The sequence below is a fragment of the Panulirus ornatus genome, chromosome 59 (genome assembly GCF_036320965.1).
Source record: "Panulirus ornatus isolate Po-2019 chromosome 59, ASM3632096v1, whole genome shotgun sequence".
Lineage (NCBI taxonomy): Eukaryota > Metazoa > Arthropoda > Malacostraca > Decapoda > Palinuridae > Panulirus > Panulirus ornatus.
The window spans coordinates 4,151,487-4,172,269 of record NC_092282.1 but is presented as its reverse complement, the minus strand read 5'-3'; the positions used below and the strand labels follow the sequence as shown (position 1 = coordinate 4,172,269).

At 38.9% G+C, this 20,783-nt stretch overlaps 1 protein-coding gene across 6 annotated transcripts in view; it reads right to left on the bottom strand.

Moving 5' to 3' along the window:
* Positions 1–20,783, bottom strand: part of LOC139767276 (phosphoribosyl pyrophosphate synthase-associated protein 2) — a 48,180-nt gene that overhangs the window by 13,540 nt on the left and 13,857 nt on the right. For 4 of the 6 annotated variants that reach the window (XM_071696462.1, XM_071696465.1, XM_071696461.1 and 1 more), the window contains 4 exons: positions 9,643–9,765; positions 3,769–3,932; positions 1,594–1,718; positions 815–902 (listed from right to left, as the gene is read on the bottom strand). In XM_071696462.1, coding sequence (XP_071552563.1) covers positions 815–902; positions 1,594–1,718; positions 3,769–3,932; positions 9,643–9,765 — 500 coding nt within the window. The remainder of the gene's footprint in view (positions 1–814; positions 903–1,593; positions 1,719–3,768; positions 3,933–9,642; positions 9,766–20,783) is intronic. The other 2 variants (XM_071696466.1, XM_071696464.1) reach the window with 1 other exon arrangement.

The following is a 20,783-nucleotide window of genomic DNA, read 5'->3' as shown; positions in this document are numbered from 1 at the left end:
ATCATAGCAAAAGTAAACACCTAGATTTGTATAAGAATATTGAGACACATTACCATTATCTACTTTAGAGCTATGGGTCACAATTTTCTAAGCATTGTTCATGGAAGTCACAAAATCAACTAACTCTCCAAACCAAATTCAAATTTTGAAATAAATGATATTCTCTGAACCTTAGCACTAACTGCATTCAAATGCTTTGCAATCAAAATTGAATTTCACTGGAAGAAACCACAGAGAAGGCTGGTCCCAAAACAGATCAGATCTTTTTTTCAGGATCCTGTAAGCATATGTTGCAGTTATAAGTTCTGCAACAGAATATTTTGTTCTTGTGCTTGTGGTGACTGAGGGTTGAATGAAGAACTAACCATCAATGGCATTGTTTTGCTAACCATCAATGGAATTGTGTTGCTAGTCAGTGGTAAGAGGATGGTGGTGAAGGAGATGAGCTACCTCTAGCTCACACCATTAACTGATTATTTTCTTGGGATAAACACTGGTTTTATCCCTCCCTTTTAAATACCTTTCACTGTTTTATATGCTCAGTAATATTCATGCAAACCAGAGGCAAATTTTCTATTCAATCACAAATACAGAAATATAGACAGAATATCATGTTCGGTATATATCATCAGCATTAGCATCAAAATTTTTTCAAAACAAAATCTATGGATGCTATTTTACAAAAAAAAAGAAAAGAAAAAAGACAGTGGTTAAAATCTGAGTATTTTGATAACGGATTGATAATCAGCAAGCAGTAAATTCAAGATTCCTGTACAGTATAGATGAAATGAAAAAGCATACAAAACAAACTAACCTAGCCTGAGACGTTCAGCATAGGATGTAGCCTTCTTAGCTGATCCTGGGTCACGTGCAACTATGACAGCATTACGGTAGTCAGGAATCTGCAGATGTAAAAAACCCACACAATGACGTGGCATCAAAAGCAAGACCAGGTCACTATATCTTGCTGAACAAATCTGCTTGTCAATATTAATCCATTTCCTTATTTTGTATTTGTTTCCTATGCTTGTGTGCCCCTACCATTAGCAAGATCATACGATACAAGGCAAGCTACTATGTCAAATGATAATCTTGTGGCTATTACCAAATCAAGGGTGGACCGTTGATAAATCTGTTTCTTTTCCTAAATCATGATGCCTTCAAACTCTCTATCCCATTTACCTAACAATTACAACCTTCTTCTTAAAAGGTAGATTTTCCACTCCCTCCAAAAGCCTCCAGGTTTTCCTGTTCTCATCTTGTTTCTGTCTCTTTAACTCTTTATAAATTTCTATCAATGATTAAAATCAATACAGACTTTTGTTTGTTACTAAAGCCTCCAAAAAAAGGTCTCAAGTCGCATGTATCTAATGCACAAAAGTATCAGGATATAATCAATGATTATTTTACATGCACCAGCCTCAAACTCAAATAAACTACCAAACTCACCTAACCTGCTATGATAAAAAAAAGACTTCCTTCACTTAGCTTTTAATAAAACAGACTATGGGGTATGTTCCCCAAATGCAAGCTTTCTATGAATATGCACATGTCTAATTGATAATCAAGTAAGAATTAACTGTGTCCACTCACACTCTCCTGGATGTACTGCAAGAGGAAGGGGGAGGCTCTCAGGTTGTCAACAGGGCATTCAAAGAACCCCTGGATCTCCTTCTGGTGCAAATCCATTGTGATGATGTGAGTTAAACCAGCCTTGTCTGTGGAAAAGCCAGAATATTCATCCTAATATATCAACCACTAAAAGGCTTGGAGACAATAATTTCACATAAGGCAGGAAGAACATGAAAAATTAACAGTGCTTAATATAAGCTTTTGAAGTTTACTGACATTTACAGCATTAGAATGTGAAGATGTGTAAACTAAGCAAAGTATTCAAAGAAAACTACATGCGCCATCATCCTTACAACACAAAATGTCACGAATCATAAAGATGAAAAATAAATAAGGATCTAAACTGAATATTTTTGCCATTATCATAGACCACTTGACAAATATCTTTCTTATGTCAAATACGTATAGCAAACTGGAAAAAATGAACCCTCAATAATGAAATAAAAAGGAAAAGGCAACCTACTGCATTTCCAACTCAGCTGATTACATTCCTTGGCTATCATAAAAAATGTCTAAAAAATTTTGCTATAAAATGACACATCATCAATGCTTTAGCTGCTAGGCAAGACTTGCTTGGGTGGAAGGCAGCACTTATGGAAGATCATCAGTGTTGGCTGAGATAATCCCAAACCAAAATACTAATCTTATTCCATCAAAACCAATTATCATCAAGCAAAGACATTATCAAAAATAATTCATTTCTATGCAAATTTTTATATAATCCAAAGAGGGCAATCAGGTTATAGTTAAGAATATTTTGTCAGTTTAAATTCTACAGTGACCATATCCTCAGAGTCTATGGAAACAGTTTAGATAATACAAAATTCTGAGAGGCTATTTTGTGCTACACTACTGAAGGTTTTATTTCAAGCATGTTACAACTTTCAAAAATAGTGATGCAACTGTGAAACTCAGGGAAGGTACATATACTCACCCAAGTTCACATACAAAATTTCAAAAAAATTAGCTCACTGGAAACTCAGACATGTCAATCAGCAAAAACTGAGGAGAGGCAGATTGGTTCCTATAATTTTGCTTCAGTCACAGAAATTAAGACCTGTATGACTAACATTTACAATGGTGAGAGAAAATATAATGAAAAAAATAAAAATAAATGATGGACACATACTTACCCTTTAAAAGAATGATATGAAAAACACAAAATAATCTAAACATGGGAATATACTGAAGGTATAAAGAAAATGTGTTAAACCTATGAGCCTCTCACCAGGAAAGATATAGAATTCTTACATCTTCATGAATAACAAGAAAAATACCAAAAATAAATTAAATAAAAATATATGATAGCCCAACAAGGAGGCTACAAAAGTTATTCAGAGTACTGCCTGGAGAAACAAGAAACATAAATGGAATAACTACAAAAGCATTTAAAAGATTACTTGACCTGTGGTTGAAATCGGTCCCAGATGAACCAAGAATAGATAATCATGTAACATTGGTGGCAGTTGAGAAGAATAGGCTTATTCATCAAGCAAGATGGGTAGTAAGCAATCTACACTAACACCACCATTATGACTAAATCTTCTTGTAGGTACTCAAAAGGTAGGTACACCTTTTCTCTCTCTTTCATTCAACCTCAGCTTTAAACATACAGTACTTATCTCTCAATTTCAGACCTCTACAAAGAGGAGTTCCACAGATGATGCAACAGATATATCTAAATATGTATATTCACCTACTTTCTCTAAGTTTTTTCCATTGAAATTTAAACTAAATCATTCAAAAACTTCCTAAAACATATAGTTCACCAACAACTAGCCTAAGGAATATATTGGCCAAATCCCTATACGTAGCTAGGGTGTTGCGACTGATAATTATCCAAAGATGCAGTTCCCCTATTTTTCATTTTATACATTTCAAGTTTTCTAACCTTTTTAACAGTCAATTAAATCCTAAATACATCCCAGTTTCACATATGAATTAGTTTAAATTAAAATTTGAACTTCCAGAGTTATTTCTTCTCAGCTAAGACATCTCTTCAAATATCATCTAAATCTATTTTACATACATCAGTGACCACACTATCTCAACATCCTAATTTTCAGTTCACCTTAGTCTTTTCAACAAATTTTGCGGCTTCCTTGATACATAAAAATAAAGTAAAAATAAACTTACACATCATCTTTGCAAGCAGCTTAGATACTATGCAGCCTCTCTTCCTCATTTTACTCTGTTTGCAATATGGCAAGTAGGGTATGACACCCACAATGTTGCGTGCTGATGATGTCTTGCATGCATAGGCCATGATGAGCAGCTCCATTATGTTGTTGTTCACATCCCTTCACATATAATGAAGATTAGTGTAAAGAAGGGAACCTCAAGTATATTGCTATCAAAAGAAATCATCCTCTTTTATTCCATTTACCTAACCTTAATAAAGGTACCCAAACTGCAATGAGGAATATATTCAAATAAATAAGATTACTGAATCACAAAGATCTTGAGATTTAATCACAATTAAGAATTTTTCATAAAAAAAGAATTGTACTCTCAAAAAATACAAGAACAATGAAAAATCCTTAAACTTAAAGAAAATACTTTGACATCCCTTTTATGAAATGCACTTAAAATAAAAAGATTATGATGCATTAGTGCAAAGAAAACTAATGAATGAAAAACTTACATGTTAACAAATATAAGCCTAAATATGTGTTTGCATCCTCAACATCTTGATATTAGCATGTCCCACTAACCTCTCATGAAATTTTTCTCTTTGCAAATTTTTGTGGGTGCTGTTTGGGTTTACAGTTGTCCTATTCCATAATTCAAACCAGTTTTTGATATATTACCTTCTTATATTCACTACACTAATACAAAAGCCTTAGACCTCCACAAATCTTGTTTGGATGTTTTCAAATTGTGATTTTCTTTTAACATGAGTAGTGGGACAGGGAGAGAAATCAATCACAAAACTATTTCCTACACACTGCTGCATTACTATCACCATTATCATCTTTACCATTACTATCACAATTATCATAATCATCATTTCTAATATTTTTTTTTCTTCTTTTATGTTCGTTTGCTGTTTCCAGTATTAGTAATAGCAAAAAGGACAAATGAAAGAGCCTTAAAGGAAATATCCTCACTTTACTCCTTCATCTTCCCTTTCTTTGGATGCATTACTATCACCATTATCATCTTTACCATTACTATTATAATTATCATAATCATCATTTCTAATATTTTTTTTCTTCTTTTATGTTCGTTTGCTGTTTCCAGTATTAGTAATAGCAAAAGGACAAATGAAAGAGCCTTAAAGGAAATATCCTCACTTTACTCCTTCATCTTCCCTTTTTTTGGAAAGTTATCATAAAGGAGGGAAGGCTTTCCAGCCTCCTTCTTCTCCCCCTCTTATAAGCCTACTACAATACACAGGAGATGAGAGCGTAATGTTCTTTCTCCCCTATCCCCAGGGATAACTTTTATTATCATTATCATTATCATTATTTCTTTTATTTTCATTTTTTATCATACTCTGTCGCTGTCTCCTGCGTTAGCGAGGTAGCGCAAGGAAACAGACGAAAGAATGGCCCAACCCACCCACATACACATGTATATACATACACGTCCACACACGCACATATACATACCTATACATCTCAACGTATACATATATATATATACATACACACAGACATATACATATATACACATGTACATAATTCATACTGTTTGCCCTTATTCATTCCCGTCACCACCCCGCCACACATGAAATAACAACCCCCTCCCTCAACATGTGCACGAGGCAGCACTAGGAAAAGACAACAAAGGCCACATTCGTTCACACTCAGTCTCTAGCTGTCATGTATAATGCACCAAAACCACAGCTCCCTTTCCACATCCAGGCCCCACACAACTTTCCATGGTTTACCCCAGATGCTTCACATGCCCTAGTTCAATCCATTGACAGCACATCAACCCCAGTATACCACATCGTTCCAATTCACTCTATTCCTTGCACACCTTCCACCCTCCTGCATGTTCAGGCCCTGATCACTCAAAATCTTTTTGCACTCCATCTTTCCACCTCCAGTTTGGTCTCCCACTTCTCCTCGTTCCCTCCACCTCTGACACATATATCCTCTTGGTCAATCTTTCCTCACTCATTCTCTCCAAGTGACCAAACATTTCAAAACACCCTCTTCTGCTCTCTCAACCACACTCTTTTTATTACCACACATCTCTCTTACCCTTTCATTACTTACTCGATCAAACCACCTCACACCACATATTGACCTCAAACATCTCATTTCTAGCACACCCACCCTCCTCTGCACAACTCTATCTATAGCCCACGCCTCGCAACCATATATCATTGTTGGAACCACTATTCCTTCAAACAGACCCATTTTTGCTTTCCAAGATAACGTTCTCGACTTCCACACATTCTTCACTGCTCCCAGAACTTTCGCCCCCTCCCCCACCCTATGATTTGCTTCCATTTCCATGGTTCCATCCGCTGCCAAATCCACTCCCAGATATCTAAAACACTTCACTTCCTCCAGTTTTTCTCCATTCAAACTTACCTCCAAATTGACTTGTCCCTCAACCCTACTGTACCTAATAGCCTGGCTCTTATTCACATTTACTCTCAGCTTTCTTCTTTCATACACTTTACTAAACTCAGTCACCAGCTTCTGCAGTTTCTCACCTGAATCAGCCACCAACGCTGTATCCCAAGCTCTCTCATCCACATCAGACTGCATACTTGCCCCTTTTATTATTATTATCATTAATATCATCATTATTTTCATTAATATTACTTTCGTTTTACAACTACAAGACCCCTTTAACAGGGCTCAGACTGCTTCTTGCACTCCATGCAAGAGCAGAGAAATGAAGGAACTCTTTGGAGTAAGAAGGTACTCAATAAGGCTGTACCCCTTTCTATCCACTAGTGATGATACAGGATTCTTTAAGATGAATTCTTAAATGCAGGGTAAACACCTGCAGGCAGAGTCCAATAAAACATACACACATATGCATATAATATTATCATAATACAACCTTGACCCCTTTCATGAGACCCTTGCTGCTTTAAGACTGCTTCAACCTGAAGCAGAAAAATGATCTTTGGAGTGAGAAGTTCCTTAACAGGACTGTATTCCCTTTTGTCCACTGATGATGACACAACCTTGCCAAAGAAAACTTTAAACTCACAGCTTCAAAGGACATATAATTTTTCATGACATACAGTAAGATAATACAATAAGACATCCCTAATTACCATGCAAACTACATAATTTTTCTTTATCCAGTGACTAGCATGACATGGGAAAAACAAGCCCCCAATCACATCCATCTTAGATGAAAGAAAAACCAGAAGAGAAAAAGGATGAAGAAATTAATCAGAGCTCCTCAGGTGCTTGAAGTCCTGACTTTTAGAGGCAAAAAGGTTATAGGAAGAAGGGAAAGTGAAAGGAGAGAGTTCCACAGCTTCACTGTCTAAGGGGAGAATGAAGAAAAGGAGTTCTAAAGTGCTGTTCAAGAGAAGGAGTATCATAAGGGTCGATACACAGAAACTCCGAGAATCATCAGCCAAATAGGAGTTATGAGTCCAAGCCTTGATGGCAGGGTTACATGCAGATAGCTCATGACAGTATGGTTAAAATAAAAATACCTGTGGAATAAGGAGAAGACAGCAACATCATGGCGGAGAGAGTTGGGGAAAGGTGATGACTGGCGAATTAATGAGTCTTGGTGCTCCTATTATTCTTGATCTATGTAATGAATTGCCAAACAAACTAAAATCATACCTAAAAATGTTTGTATATGATAACATAATCTAGAGAAAAGTTAGGAAATACCAGGTTTACATAAACTCATACAAGGACTTCAGTTTCAGTGTCAGATATTTGGTCAATAAAGTTCAATCAAACCAACTCCAAAGTAATGAAGATGGAGCACAGTGAAAGGAGGCCTATATACAACAATAATGTTGCAGGAAGCACACAACATGCACCAAAGGAAGAGAAGGAGATGATGGGGTCAGCATAGTACCCAGTCTATTGTCAAAACAATACAATATGAGAATTATCAAGGAAGCAAATTATGTTGATCTATATCAGTTTCATATAAAAGCATAAGCTAGGAAAATTTCTATCAATTATTTTCAGCACATATCAAATATAAAATATGAAAGTGCATCTTAATTTGGGTCAAAACACCTGAATAACAGAGATCAATGGAGAAATTGAAATGAAGGAGAACAAAGATAATACCTAAAATTAGGGAGATCAGATACAAGGAGTGATTAGAAAGTATATATCAACCTAAAATGAAAAAGAGAAGATTGAGGGGCAGTATGATTACTTTTAAGCTTACAAATCAAACTGACGATAGTGTGAATGAAGAGTTCTTTGAAAACAGAAAAGGAAGATCAATGAGATCATAGCAAGAAATTAAGCAAAGAACATATTAGAAAAGATATGATACAGCGCTGGTGGCGGATTCATGTGAGAAACTGCAGAAGCTGGTGACGGAGTTTGGTAAAGTGTGTGGAAGAAGAAAGTTAAGAGTAAATGTGAATAAGAGCAAGGTTATTAGGTACAGTAGGGTTGAGGGTCAAGTCAATTGGGAGGTGAGTTTGAATGGTGAAAAACTGGAGGAAGTGAAGTGTTTTAGATATCTGGGAGTGGATCTGTCAGCGGATGGAACCATGGAAGCGGAAGTGGATCATAGGGTGGGGGAGGGGGCGAAAATTTTGGGAGCCTTGAAAAATGTGTGGAAGTCGAGAACATTATCCCGGAAAGCAAAAATGGGTATGTTTGAAGGAATAGTAGTTCCAACAATGTTGTATGGTTGCGAGGCGTGGGCTATGGATAGAGTTGTGCGCAGGAGGATGGATGTGCTGGAAATGAGATGTTTGAGGACAATGTGTGGTGTGAGGTGGTTTGATCGAGTAAGTAACGTAAGGGTAAGAGAGATGTGTGGAAATAAAAAGAGCGTGGTTGAGAGAGCAGAAGAGCAGAAGAGGGTGTTTTAAAATGGTTTGGGCACATGGAGAGAATGAGTGAGGAAAGATTGACCAAGAGGATATATGTGTCGGAGGTGGAGGGAACGAGGAGAAGAGGGAGACCAAATTGGAGGTGGAAAGATGGAGTGAAAAAGATTTTGTGTGATCGGGGCCTGAACATGCAGGAGGGTGAAAGGAGGGCAAGGAATAGAGTGAATTGGAGAGATGTGGTATACAGGGGTTGACGTGCTGTCAGTGGATTGAATCAAGGCATGGAAAGCTGTGTAGGTTTGTATATTTGTGTGTGTGGACGTGTGTATGTACATGTGTATGGGGGGGGTTGGGCCATTTCTTTCGTCTGTTTCCTTGCGCTACCTCGCAAACGCGGGAGACAGCGACAAAGTATAAAAAAAAAAAAAAAAAAAAAAAATGGTGGACGAACAGAATTGTAATGAAAATGAATGTAAACATAACAAAGAAACATACAAAGCTGTTTGATAGTAAAGAAAGTTTGAGAGACTGCACCAAAAGAGTAAAACTCCATCTCTACACAGTACAATCACGTAAATACATATATGTACATATAATATATAATGAACTCATGAACTGTTCTAAAAATCTAAAAGCTTACTCTCTATTTCTGTGTAATTCACTTGCTGATTCATAACATTATTCACAAGACTTTTCTCCATTTTACCCATACACATACTTGAATAAACCTATTTGAAATGTTTATCTCATACCAATGTACAACCAGATTCACATCATTTCCAAACCATTTCTCTTCCATTACTTTATAAGATGCAATTCATAATCAGTGCAAAAGCAAGCCTAGTGTACATCTGATGCATAACAAATGCAACCACATCATATCCCAGACTTAATCAACTGGAAAAGTTTCTCAGATGCATGCACTACTTAGAATATCTCTCCCATCATCTCAATCATTAGATGAATAGAAAGAGGGCAGCTTGAACACTGCCGATGAATTTCTGATACTGAATGAATGTTAACATTCTCAGCACTCTTACTTGGGGTCAGCTGTCTGAATGAGGTATACGCTCTTCTCTCTCACTGACTCCATGATCTCAACACTTGTCTCTCGGTTGGCCATTTCCTTCACCTCTGCTCGCCCTACTTGCACCTCTAGCCGGCTGCAAAGATGCCGCACACACAAAATAAAACAGGTAAGGGAACCTACATACAGCATTAGCTTATTACACAAACATTAGAGCAAGCCAACCCTCAATCATTTTATCCACATACAGAAACAAAACAACAGTCAGCACACCAGCATAGTAAGGTGAAACTTTAAGCAAAATGAGAATAATTTCTCACATTGCATTTATAGTTTAGAATTAACTATTAACTGAATTGTCATTATAAAATCATCTTACTTTTCTTGTTCCATGGAATTCACTTTCATTACTGAACATCAACAATCAACTTCTACCATTACTCCTGGATGTGAATATAAAACTGAGAGTAAACAAATATAAGGGCAGGCTGTTAAGCCAGGCAAGAAGTTTGGGTCTGTTCTTTAGCCAGATGAGAAGCTTGTGATGGAACAGCTTGCTTGGTAAGTCACAAAAAAAACTCCTGCAGGGTTCAAGTCAGGACATAGGCCATGCAAAGAGAGTTGCTTGGACCATTTGAGGTTTCTTGATATTGTACACAGAATTATCAGAACCTGTAGACAGTACTATGGGGCAAAAAAGGGAAATAAAATGAGCTATGAACATAAAAGCAAAGTAGAAAAAGCAGAAAAGATGTTGGTGCTACAAAGACAGAAGCTGCTGGTACATATGATAGCTCTTCTAGACCTGGCAGAACAGAGCATTAATAAACAAAATGAACAGGAGCATATGGAAATTCATGAAATAATAATAATGGTAAAAAATAATCTTGTAAAATTACAAAACATTTCCAAAAAACAAAGCATATTTCTAATACTAGGACTTTCAAGTAAAGAATATGTAACCTGGTGCAAAGTGTACTGCAATGAGGTATTTCTCTGCAACTGGCATGGAAGTAGACAGTTTTTGAAGCATCTATTCATCTGTCCTCTACCTGTCAGTCTGTTGTGATATCTCTAGAAAGAATCTTTACTGGTAATAGATTACAGGGCACTGTGCCACAATCAACCAGTCAAAGTTAACAGTGTCTGTGATGATGTTTCCAAGAGGACTTTCACTTATGATATTCAATAGGACCTCATACCAGTTAAACTGCTCATCTGATAGTGATGATTGCTCTACAAAGAACCTTCCCCAATGATAATCACCAATAACAAGGGGAAGGGTGTGTCGGAAGAATGTCATCTTTGCTTCCAATTCATTTTCCTTTTTTTCACAGAATGTCCAGTCAAACTAATTGTGAATACTTTAAATAAAGTCAGCTTTCAGCCAGTAATAGCAAGTTTTTAAGCTAAAATTCTCTCATTCCCTTACCTCACACACTGCTGGGCTTTCTTTAGGCAAAGGTGTAAGCACAACTAAATATACCACAGCCATATCTAATGCATGAAAAATGAGGCACCCTGAGGGTGGTCTCAAACTTCTGCTTCAAAATAATGTTGCAATCAATGAAAACCTTGTAACCACCTCATAAGTCTATCCATTATATTAGAGAGCCTTTTTTCCTGCCCTGTTACTGCCACACAGCTCAGTTTCAGACACTAAAGTCATCTGAAGGGGGAGGTGGGTTGTGTGCTGAGGTTAGGGATATTACCTTACAAACATGTTTTGTACTGGCTCAAAGACAACTTGCTTGCCCTCACCTCATGTAATTTTAGCAAAGGAGTGTAAAAGGAAGGTCTACTTGAACAGAAAAAACTAGCTGCCTGTAAGAGAAATAATAACACTGGGTTAATTCTCTTCAAGAAGTGCAGCTAGGATACTTTTCTTTAGTATCCTTGGGCTACCAATCCTGGCACTGATAAACAGTGCTGAACTAAAATCTTTTAAAAAAAAAAGGCCTCTAAAAACCTTGTTGTCTAATTCCTTTGATAGACATGAACAAATAAAACATTTATAATGAGGAATATTTCTCAAACTACAGAGTTCACAAAAAACCAGTCTGCCTTCAATACATTTTCAAAGGCAATATCACACTTACATTTTAGTTCTTTGTTACACTTACATTTCAGTACTTTGTTACTTCTCTTATGGCCTTGGTTACTATATGCAGATGTCTGTGCAGTGAACTGCAAAGTTCCTGAAGTTTTCTAGGCCCATGTTTTGGGTCCACTAGGTCTTGACCTATTGCTTACAAACAAGAATTCAGGTTTTCTCCTCCATACAAAGGTAAGAGCCAAACATCATGAAGCAAAGGTGAAAGAAGTACAGTACCTAGAAGCAAAATTCCTAAAATAAAGTGGCAGCCAGGAAGAGTAAGGTAAGAATATCCTTCTCTCAAGATAGCCTGAGGCATACTGAGGTAGGTTGCTGGTGCTCGTACCATTACAAACACCAGTCTCAGTGACCAGATGTAAGATGGCAAGGTAAAAACCTGGTAATACATCATATCTTTAGTTATCCCAGAAAGCATAATATAATCATTAAGAGCAAATGATGTACTGCAATAGTTATATATATCTTATTTATTTATCATACTTTGTCGCTGTTTCCTGTGTTTGCGAGGTAGCGCAAGGAAACATGAAAGAATGGCCCAATCCACCCACATACACATGTATGGTCATACACATCGACACACATACATATACACACCTATACATTTCAACGTATACATATATATACATATACAGACATATACATATATACACATGTACATAATTCATACTTGCTGCGTCCACACAAACATGTATATATGTATTTATATTTATTTATTCTTATTTATTTTGCTTTGTCGCTGTCTCCTGCGTCAGCAAGATAGCACAAGGAAACAGACGAAAGAAACACCCAACCCACCCACATACACATGTATATACATACACATCCACACACGCAAATATACATACCCATACATCTCAATGTATACATATATATATATACACATACAGACATATACATATATACACATGTACATAATTCATAGTGTCTGCCTTTATTCATTCCCATCGCCACCCCGCCACACATGAAATAACAACCCCCTCCCCCCAAATGTGCGTGAGGTAGCACTAGGAAAAGACAACAAAGGCCCCACTCGTTCACAGTCTCTAGCTGTCATGTATAATGCACTGAAACCACAGCTCACTTTCCACATCCAGGCCCCACACAACTTTCCATGGTTTACCTCAGACGCTTCATACGCCCTGGTTCAATCCATTGACAGCACGTCGACCCCAGTATACCACATAGTTCCAATTCACTCTATTCCTTGCACACCTTTCACCCTCCTGCATGTTCAGGCCCCGATCACTCAAAATCTTTTTCAATCCATCTTTCCACCTCCAATTTGTTCTCCCACTTGTCCTCATTCCCTCCACCTCTGACACATATATCCTCTTGGTCAATCTTTCCTCACTCATTCTCTCCATGTGACCAAACCATTTCAAAACACCCTCTTCTGCTCTCTCAACCACACTCTTTTTATTTCCACACATCTCTCTTACCCTATTATTACTTAATCGATCAAACCACCTCACACCACATATTGTCCTCAAACATCTCATTTCCAGCACATCCACCCTCCTCTGCACAACTCTATCTATAGCCCACACCTCATAACCATATAACATTGTTGGAACCACTATTCCTTCAAACATACCCATTTTTGCTTTCCGAGATAATGTTCTCAACTTCCATACATTCTTCAACGCTCCCAGAACTTTCACCCCCCCACCCTATGATCTACTTCCGCTTCCATGGTTCCATCTGCTGCCAAATCCACTCACAGATATCTAAAAACACTTTACTTCCTCCAGTTTTTCTCCATTCATACCTAACTGGCTTGTCCCTCAACCCTACTGTACCTAATAACCTTGCTCTTATTCACATTTACTCTCACCTTTCTTCTTTCACACACATTACCAAACTCAGTCACCAGCTTCTGCAGTTTCTCACACGAGTCAGCCAACAGTGCTGTATCATCAGTGAACAACAACTGACTCACTTCCCAAACTCTCTCATCCACAACAGACTGCATACTTGCCCCTCTTTCCAAAACTCTTGCATTCACCTCCCTATCAACCCCATCCATAAACAAATTCAACAACCATGGAGACATCACGCACCCCTCCCGCAAACCTACATTCACTGAGAACCAATCACTTTCCTCTCTTCCTACACGTACACATCACTTACATCCTCGATAAAAACTTTTCACTGCTTCTAACAACTTGCCCCCCACACCATATATTCTTAAGACCTTCCACAGAGCATCTCTATCAACTCTTATCATATGCCTTCTTCAGATCCATAAATGCTACATACAAATCCATTTGCTTTTCTAAGTATTTCTCACATGCATTCTTTAGAGCAAACACCTGATCCACACATCCTCTACCACTTCTGAAACCACACTGCTCTTCCCCAATCTGATGCTCTATACATGCCTTCACCCTCTCAATTAATACCCTACCATATAATTTCCCAGGAATACTCAACAAACTTATACCTCTGTAATTTGAGCACTCACTTTTATCCCCTTTGCCTTTGTACAATGGCACTATGTAAGCATTCCTCCAATCCTCAGGCACCTCACCATGAGTCATACATACATTAAATAACCTTACCAACCAGTCAACAATACAGTCACCACCTTTTTCAATAAATTCCACTGCCATACCATCCAAACCCACTGCTTTGCCGGCTTTCATCTTCTGCAAAGCTTTTACTACCTCTTCTCTGTTTACCAAATCATTCTCCCTAACTCACTCACTTTACACACCACCTCAACCAAAACACCCTATATCTGCCACTCTATCATCAAACACATTCAACAAACCTTCAAAATACTCACTCTATCTCCTTCTCACATCACCACTGCTTGTTATCACCTCCCCATTAGCCCCCTTCACTGAAGTTCCCATTTGTTTCCTTGTCTTATGCACTTCATTTACCTCCTTCCAAAACATCTTCTTATTCTCCCTAAAATATAATGATTCTCACCCCAACTCTCATTTGCCCTCTTTTTCACCTCTTGCACCTTTCTCTTGGCCTCCTGCCTCTTTCTTTTATACATCTCCCACTCATTTGCATTATTTCCCAACAAAAATCATCCAAATGCCTCTCTCTTCTCTTTCACTAATAATCTTACTTCTTCATCCCACCACTCACTACCCTTTCTAATCTGCCCACCTCCCACGCTTCTCATGCCACAAGCATCTTGCGCGAGCCATCACTGCTTCCCTATATACATCCCATTCCTCCCCCACTCCCCTTACGCCCTTTGTTCTCACCTTTTTCCATTCTGTACTCAGTCTCTCCTGGTACTTCCTCACACAAGTCTCCTTCCCAAGCTCACTTACTCTCACCACTCTCTTCACCTCAACTTTCTCTCCTCTTTTCTGAAAACCTCTACAAATCTTCACCTTCGCCTCCACAAGATAATGATCAGACATGCCTCCAGTTGCACCTCTCAGCACATTATATATATATATATATATATATATATATATATATATATATATATATATATATATATATATATATATCAGATTGGGGAAGAGCAGTGTGGTTTCAGAAGTGGTAGAGGATGTGTGGATCAGGTGTTTGCTTTGAAGAATGTATGTGAGAAATACTTAGAAAAGCAAATGGATTTGTATGTAGCATTTATGGATCTGGAGAAGGCATATGATAGAGTTGATAGAGATGCTCTGTGGAAAGTATTAAGAATATATGGTGTGGGAGGCAAGTTGTTAGAAGCAGTGAAAAGTTTTTATCGAGGATGTAAGGCATGTGTACATGTAGGAAGAGAGGAAAGTGATTGGTTCTCAGTGAATGTAGGTTTGCGGCAGGGGTGTGTGATGTCTCCATGGTTGTTTAATTTGTTTATGGATGGGGTTGTTAGGGAGGTGAATGCAAGAGTTTTGGAAAGAGGGGCAAGTATGAAGTCTGTTGGGGATGAGAGAGCTTGGGAAGTGAGTCAGTTGTTGTTCGCTGATGATACAGTGCTGGTGGCTGATTCATGTGAGAAACTGCAGAAGCTGGTGACTGAGTTTGGTAAAGTGTGTGATAGAAGAAAGTTAAGAGTAAATGTAAATAAGAGCAGGGTTATTAGGTACAGTAGGGTTGAGGGTCAAGTCAATTGGGAGGTAAGTTTGAATGGAGAAAAACTGGAGGAAGTAAAGTGTTTTAGATATCTGGGAGTGGATCTGGCAGCGGATGGAACCATGGAAGCGGAAGTGGATAATAGGGTGGGGGAGGGGGCGAAAATCCTGGGAGCCTTGAAGAATGTGTGGAAGTCGAGAACATTATCTCGGAAAGCAAAAATGGGTATGTTTGAAGGAATAGTGGTTCCAACAATGTTGTATGGTTGCGAGGCGTGGGCTATGGATAGAGTTGTGCGCAGGAGGGTGGATGTGCTGGAAATGAGATGTTTGAGGACAATGTGTGGTGTGAGGTGGTTTGATCGAGTGAGTAACGTAAGGGTAAGAGAGATGTGTGGAAATAAAAAGAGCGTGGTTGACAGAGCAGAAGAGGGTGTTTTGAAATGGTCTGGGCACATGGAGAGAATGAGTGAGGAAAGATTGACCAAGATGATATATGTGTCGGAGGTGGAGGGAACGAGGAGAAGTGGGAGACCAAATTGGAGGTGGAAAGATGGAGTGAAAAAGATTTTGTGTGATCGGGGCCTGAACATGCAGGAGGGTGAAAGGAGGGCAAGGAATAGAGTGAATTGGATCGATGTGGTATACCGGGGTTGACGTGCTGTCAGTGGATTGAATCAGGGCATGTGAAGCATCTGGTGTAAACCATGGAAAGCTGTGTAGGTATGTATATTTGCATGTGTGGATGTGTATGTATATACATGTGTATGGGGGTGGGTTGGGCCATTTTCTTTCGTCTGTTTCCTTGCGCTACCTCGCAAATGCGGGAGACAGCGACAAAGCAAAAAAAAAAAAAAAAGCAAAAAAAAAAAATATATATATATATATATATCACATTCAGACACCCCAATCTGAGCCTTCGAGGAGGATGAGCACTCCCAGCATGACTCTTCTTCTGTTTCCCCTTTTATAAAGTTAAAATACAAGGAGGGGTGGGTTTCTTTCATACTATTCGTCATTTCCCGCGTTAGCGAGGTAGCGTTAAGAACAGATGACAGAACAGATGACTGGACCTTTGAGGGAATATCCTCACCGGGCCCTCTTCTCTGTTCTTTCTTATGGGGAAAAACTATCTAATCAATTTGGGTTACCTTAGTTAAGGTTCATTTGGGTTAGAATTATGGTCAAGGATGGGTTAGGTTATGTTTGGTTGAACAAAAACACATTTCAGAGGATAATGTTATGATACTAGAACTCAAAGTTACTGCCTTGCCAAAAAAACACAGTTCATTAGAGTATAATAGCATTATCTTCTGCCAACAAAAAATTTGCATGGTGCCATGCAGTACATTCCAGCTAGTCCAGCAGCACATAAACGTCATACACAAGGTTAATTTCATGGGGTCAAGTGATACTTCAGTTATTGTCAATGCTTTATACTACATCATATACAACCATATGTGTAAAAGATTCTTCAAATCCACATGATCATTTCATCTTTTAAGAACCAGACAACTCTCTTGTATAATAATCTTTTGGAGCAATTCATGTGACAATCTCTATTTCTTCAATTAACCATGCAACTCCAGTGCAACAACAATTTAGGCCATTCAAACAAATGTCATTCCCACATGAAGCTTACCTAATGCAAGTCATGTACTATAGCCTTTCAATACATATTCTGTTTGGAACTTTTCTAATTCATGCTTTATAATCTATCTCTAAAAGTAACTGTCTAAATATGTTAACGCAACAAGCAAGAAGTCACCTTCAATAAGGCTGCTGAGCCATCATCAGCAGATGAAAAAAGAGTATAATACAGTATAATCAAGGACTCTCAACCCAAGGGAGCCCACCTCAACCTGTTCACATGGATAGCACAGCTTTAAACCTGCAGGAGCCCCGAAGAAAGGGCCCAAAGGTTACATAATAATAATAATAACATGACAGCTAGAGACTGAGCGGGAATGATGTGGATGTTTTTGTCTGTTTTCCTGGCACTTCCTCTCTGAAGCAGGGGATAGTGGTGCTGTTTTCCTGTGGGGTGGCGTAGCAACAGGAATGGATGAAGGCAAGCAAGTATGAATATGTACATGTGTATGTATGCATATGTGCATATGTGGGAATTTATGTATATGTGTATATGAGTGGATGAGTCATTCTTCATTAATAATGCATATTCTTCATCTGTTTCCTGGAGCTACATTGCTGACGGAGGGAGCAGTGATCAAGTATAATAAATAAATGAAATAATATATATATTTTTTTCTATCTTTTTTATTATACTTTGTCGCTGTCTCCCGCGTTTGCGAGGTAGCGCAAGGAAACAGACGAAAGAAATGGCCCAACCCCCCCCCCCTCATACACATGTATATACATACGTCCACACACGCAAATATACATACCTACACAGCTTTCCATGGTTTACCCCAGACGCTTCACATGCCTTGCTTCAATCCACTGACAGCACGTCAACCCCGGTATACCACATCGCTCCAAATCACTCTATTCCTTGCCCTCCTTTCACCCTCCTGCATGTTCAGGCCCCGATCACACAAAATCTTTTTCACTCCATCTTTCCACCTCCAATTTGGTCTCCCTCTTCTCCTTGTTCCCTCCACCTCCGACACATATATCCTCTTGGTCAATCTTTCCTCACTCATCCTCTCCATGTGCCCAAACCACTTCAAAACACCCTCTTCTGCTCTCTCAACCACGCTCTTTTTATTTCCACACATCTCTCTTACCCTTACGTTACTCACTCGATCAAACCACCTCACACCACACATTGTCCTCAAACATCTCATTTCCAGCACATCCATCCTCCTGCGCACAACTCTATCCATAGCCCACACCTCGCAACCATACAACATTGTTGGAACCACTATTCCTTCAAACATACCCATTTCTGCTTTCCGAGATAATGTTCTCGACTTCCACACATTCTTCAAGGCCCCCAGGATTTTCGCCCCCTCCCCCACCCTATGATCCACTTCCGCTTCCATGGTTCCATCTGCTGCCAGATCCACTCCCAGATATCTAAAACACTTCACTTCCTCAGTTTTTCTCCATTCAAACTCACCTCCCAATTGACTTGACCCTCAACCCTACTGTACCTAATAACCTTGCTCTTATTCACATTTACTCTTAACTTTCTTCTTCCACACACTTTTCCAAACTCAGTCACCAGCTTCTGCAGTTTCTCACATGAATCAGCCACCAGCGCTGTATCATCAGCGAACAACAACTGACTCACTTCCCAAGCTCTCTCATCCCCAACAGACTTCATACTTGCCCCTCTTTCCAAAACTCTTGCATTCACCTCCCTAACAACCCCATCCATAAACAAATTAAACAACCATGGAGACATCACACACCCCTGCCGCAAACCTACATTCACTGAGAACCAATCACTTTCCTCTCTTCCTACACGTACACATGCCTTACATCCTCGATAAAAACTTTTCACTGCTTCTAACAACTTTCCTCCCACACCATATATTCTTAATACCTTCCACAGAGCATCTCTATCAACTCTATCATATGCCTTCTCCAGATCCATAAATGCTACATACAAATCCATTTGCTTTTCTAAGTATTTCTCACATACATTCTTCAAAGCAAACACCTGATCCACACATCCTCTACCACTTCTGAAACCACACTGCTCTTCCCCAATCTGATGCTCTGTACATGCCTTCACCCTCTCAATCAATACCCTCCCATATAATTTACCAGGAATACTCAACAAACTTATACCTCTGTAATTTGAGCACTCACTCTTATCCCCTTTGCCTTTGTACAATGGCACTATGCACGCATTCCGCCAATCCTCAGGCACCTCACCATGAGTCATACATACATTAAATAACCTTACCAACCAGTCAACAATACAGTCACCCCCTTTTTTAATAAATTCCACTGCAATACCATCCAAACCTGCTGCCTTGCCGGCTTTCATCTTCTGCAAAGCTTTCACTACCTCTTCTCTGTTTACCAAATCATTTTCCCTAACCCTCTCACTTTGCACACCACCTCGACCAAAACACCCTATATCTGCCACTCTATCATCAAACACATTCAACAAACCTTCAAAATACTCACTCCATCTCCTTCTCACATCACCACTACTTGTTATCACCTCCCCATTTGCGCCCTTCACTGAAGTTCCCATATATATATATATATATATATATATATATATATATATATATATATATATATATATATATATATATTTTATTTTGCTTTGTCGCTATCTCCCGCGTTTGCGAGGTAGCGCAAGGAAACAGACGAAAGAAATGGCCAAACCCACCCCCATACACAATGTATATACATACACGTCCACACACGCAAATATACATACCTATACATCTCAATGTACACATATATATACACACACAGACACATACATATATACCCATGCACACAATTCACACTGTCTGCCTTTATTCATTCCCATCGCCACCTCGCCACACATGGAATACCATCCCCCTCCCCCCTCATGTGTGCGGGGTAGCGCTAGGAAAAGACAACAAAGGCCTCATTCGTTCACACTCAGTCTCTAGTTTTTATGCAATAATGCCCGAAACCACAGCTCCCTTTCCACATCCAGGCCCCACACAGCTTTCCATGGTTTACCCCAGACGTTTCACATGCCCTGGTTCAATCCATTGACAGCACACCAACCCCGGTATACAACATCATTCCAATTCACTCTATTCCTTGCACGCCTTTCACCCTCCTGCATGTTCAGGCCCCGACCACTCAAAATCTTTTACACTCCATCTTTCCACCTCCAATTTGGTCTCCCACTTCTCGTTCCCTCCACCTCTGACACATATATCCTCTTGGTCAATCTTTCCTCATTCATTCTCTCCATGTGACCAAACCATTTCAAAACACCCTCTTCTGCTCTCTCAACCACACTCTTTTATTTCCACAAATCTCTCTTACCCTTACATTACTTACTCGATCAAACCACCTCATACCACATATTGT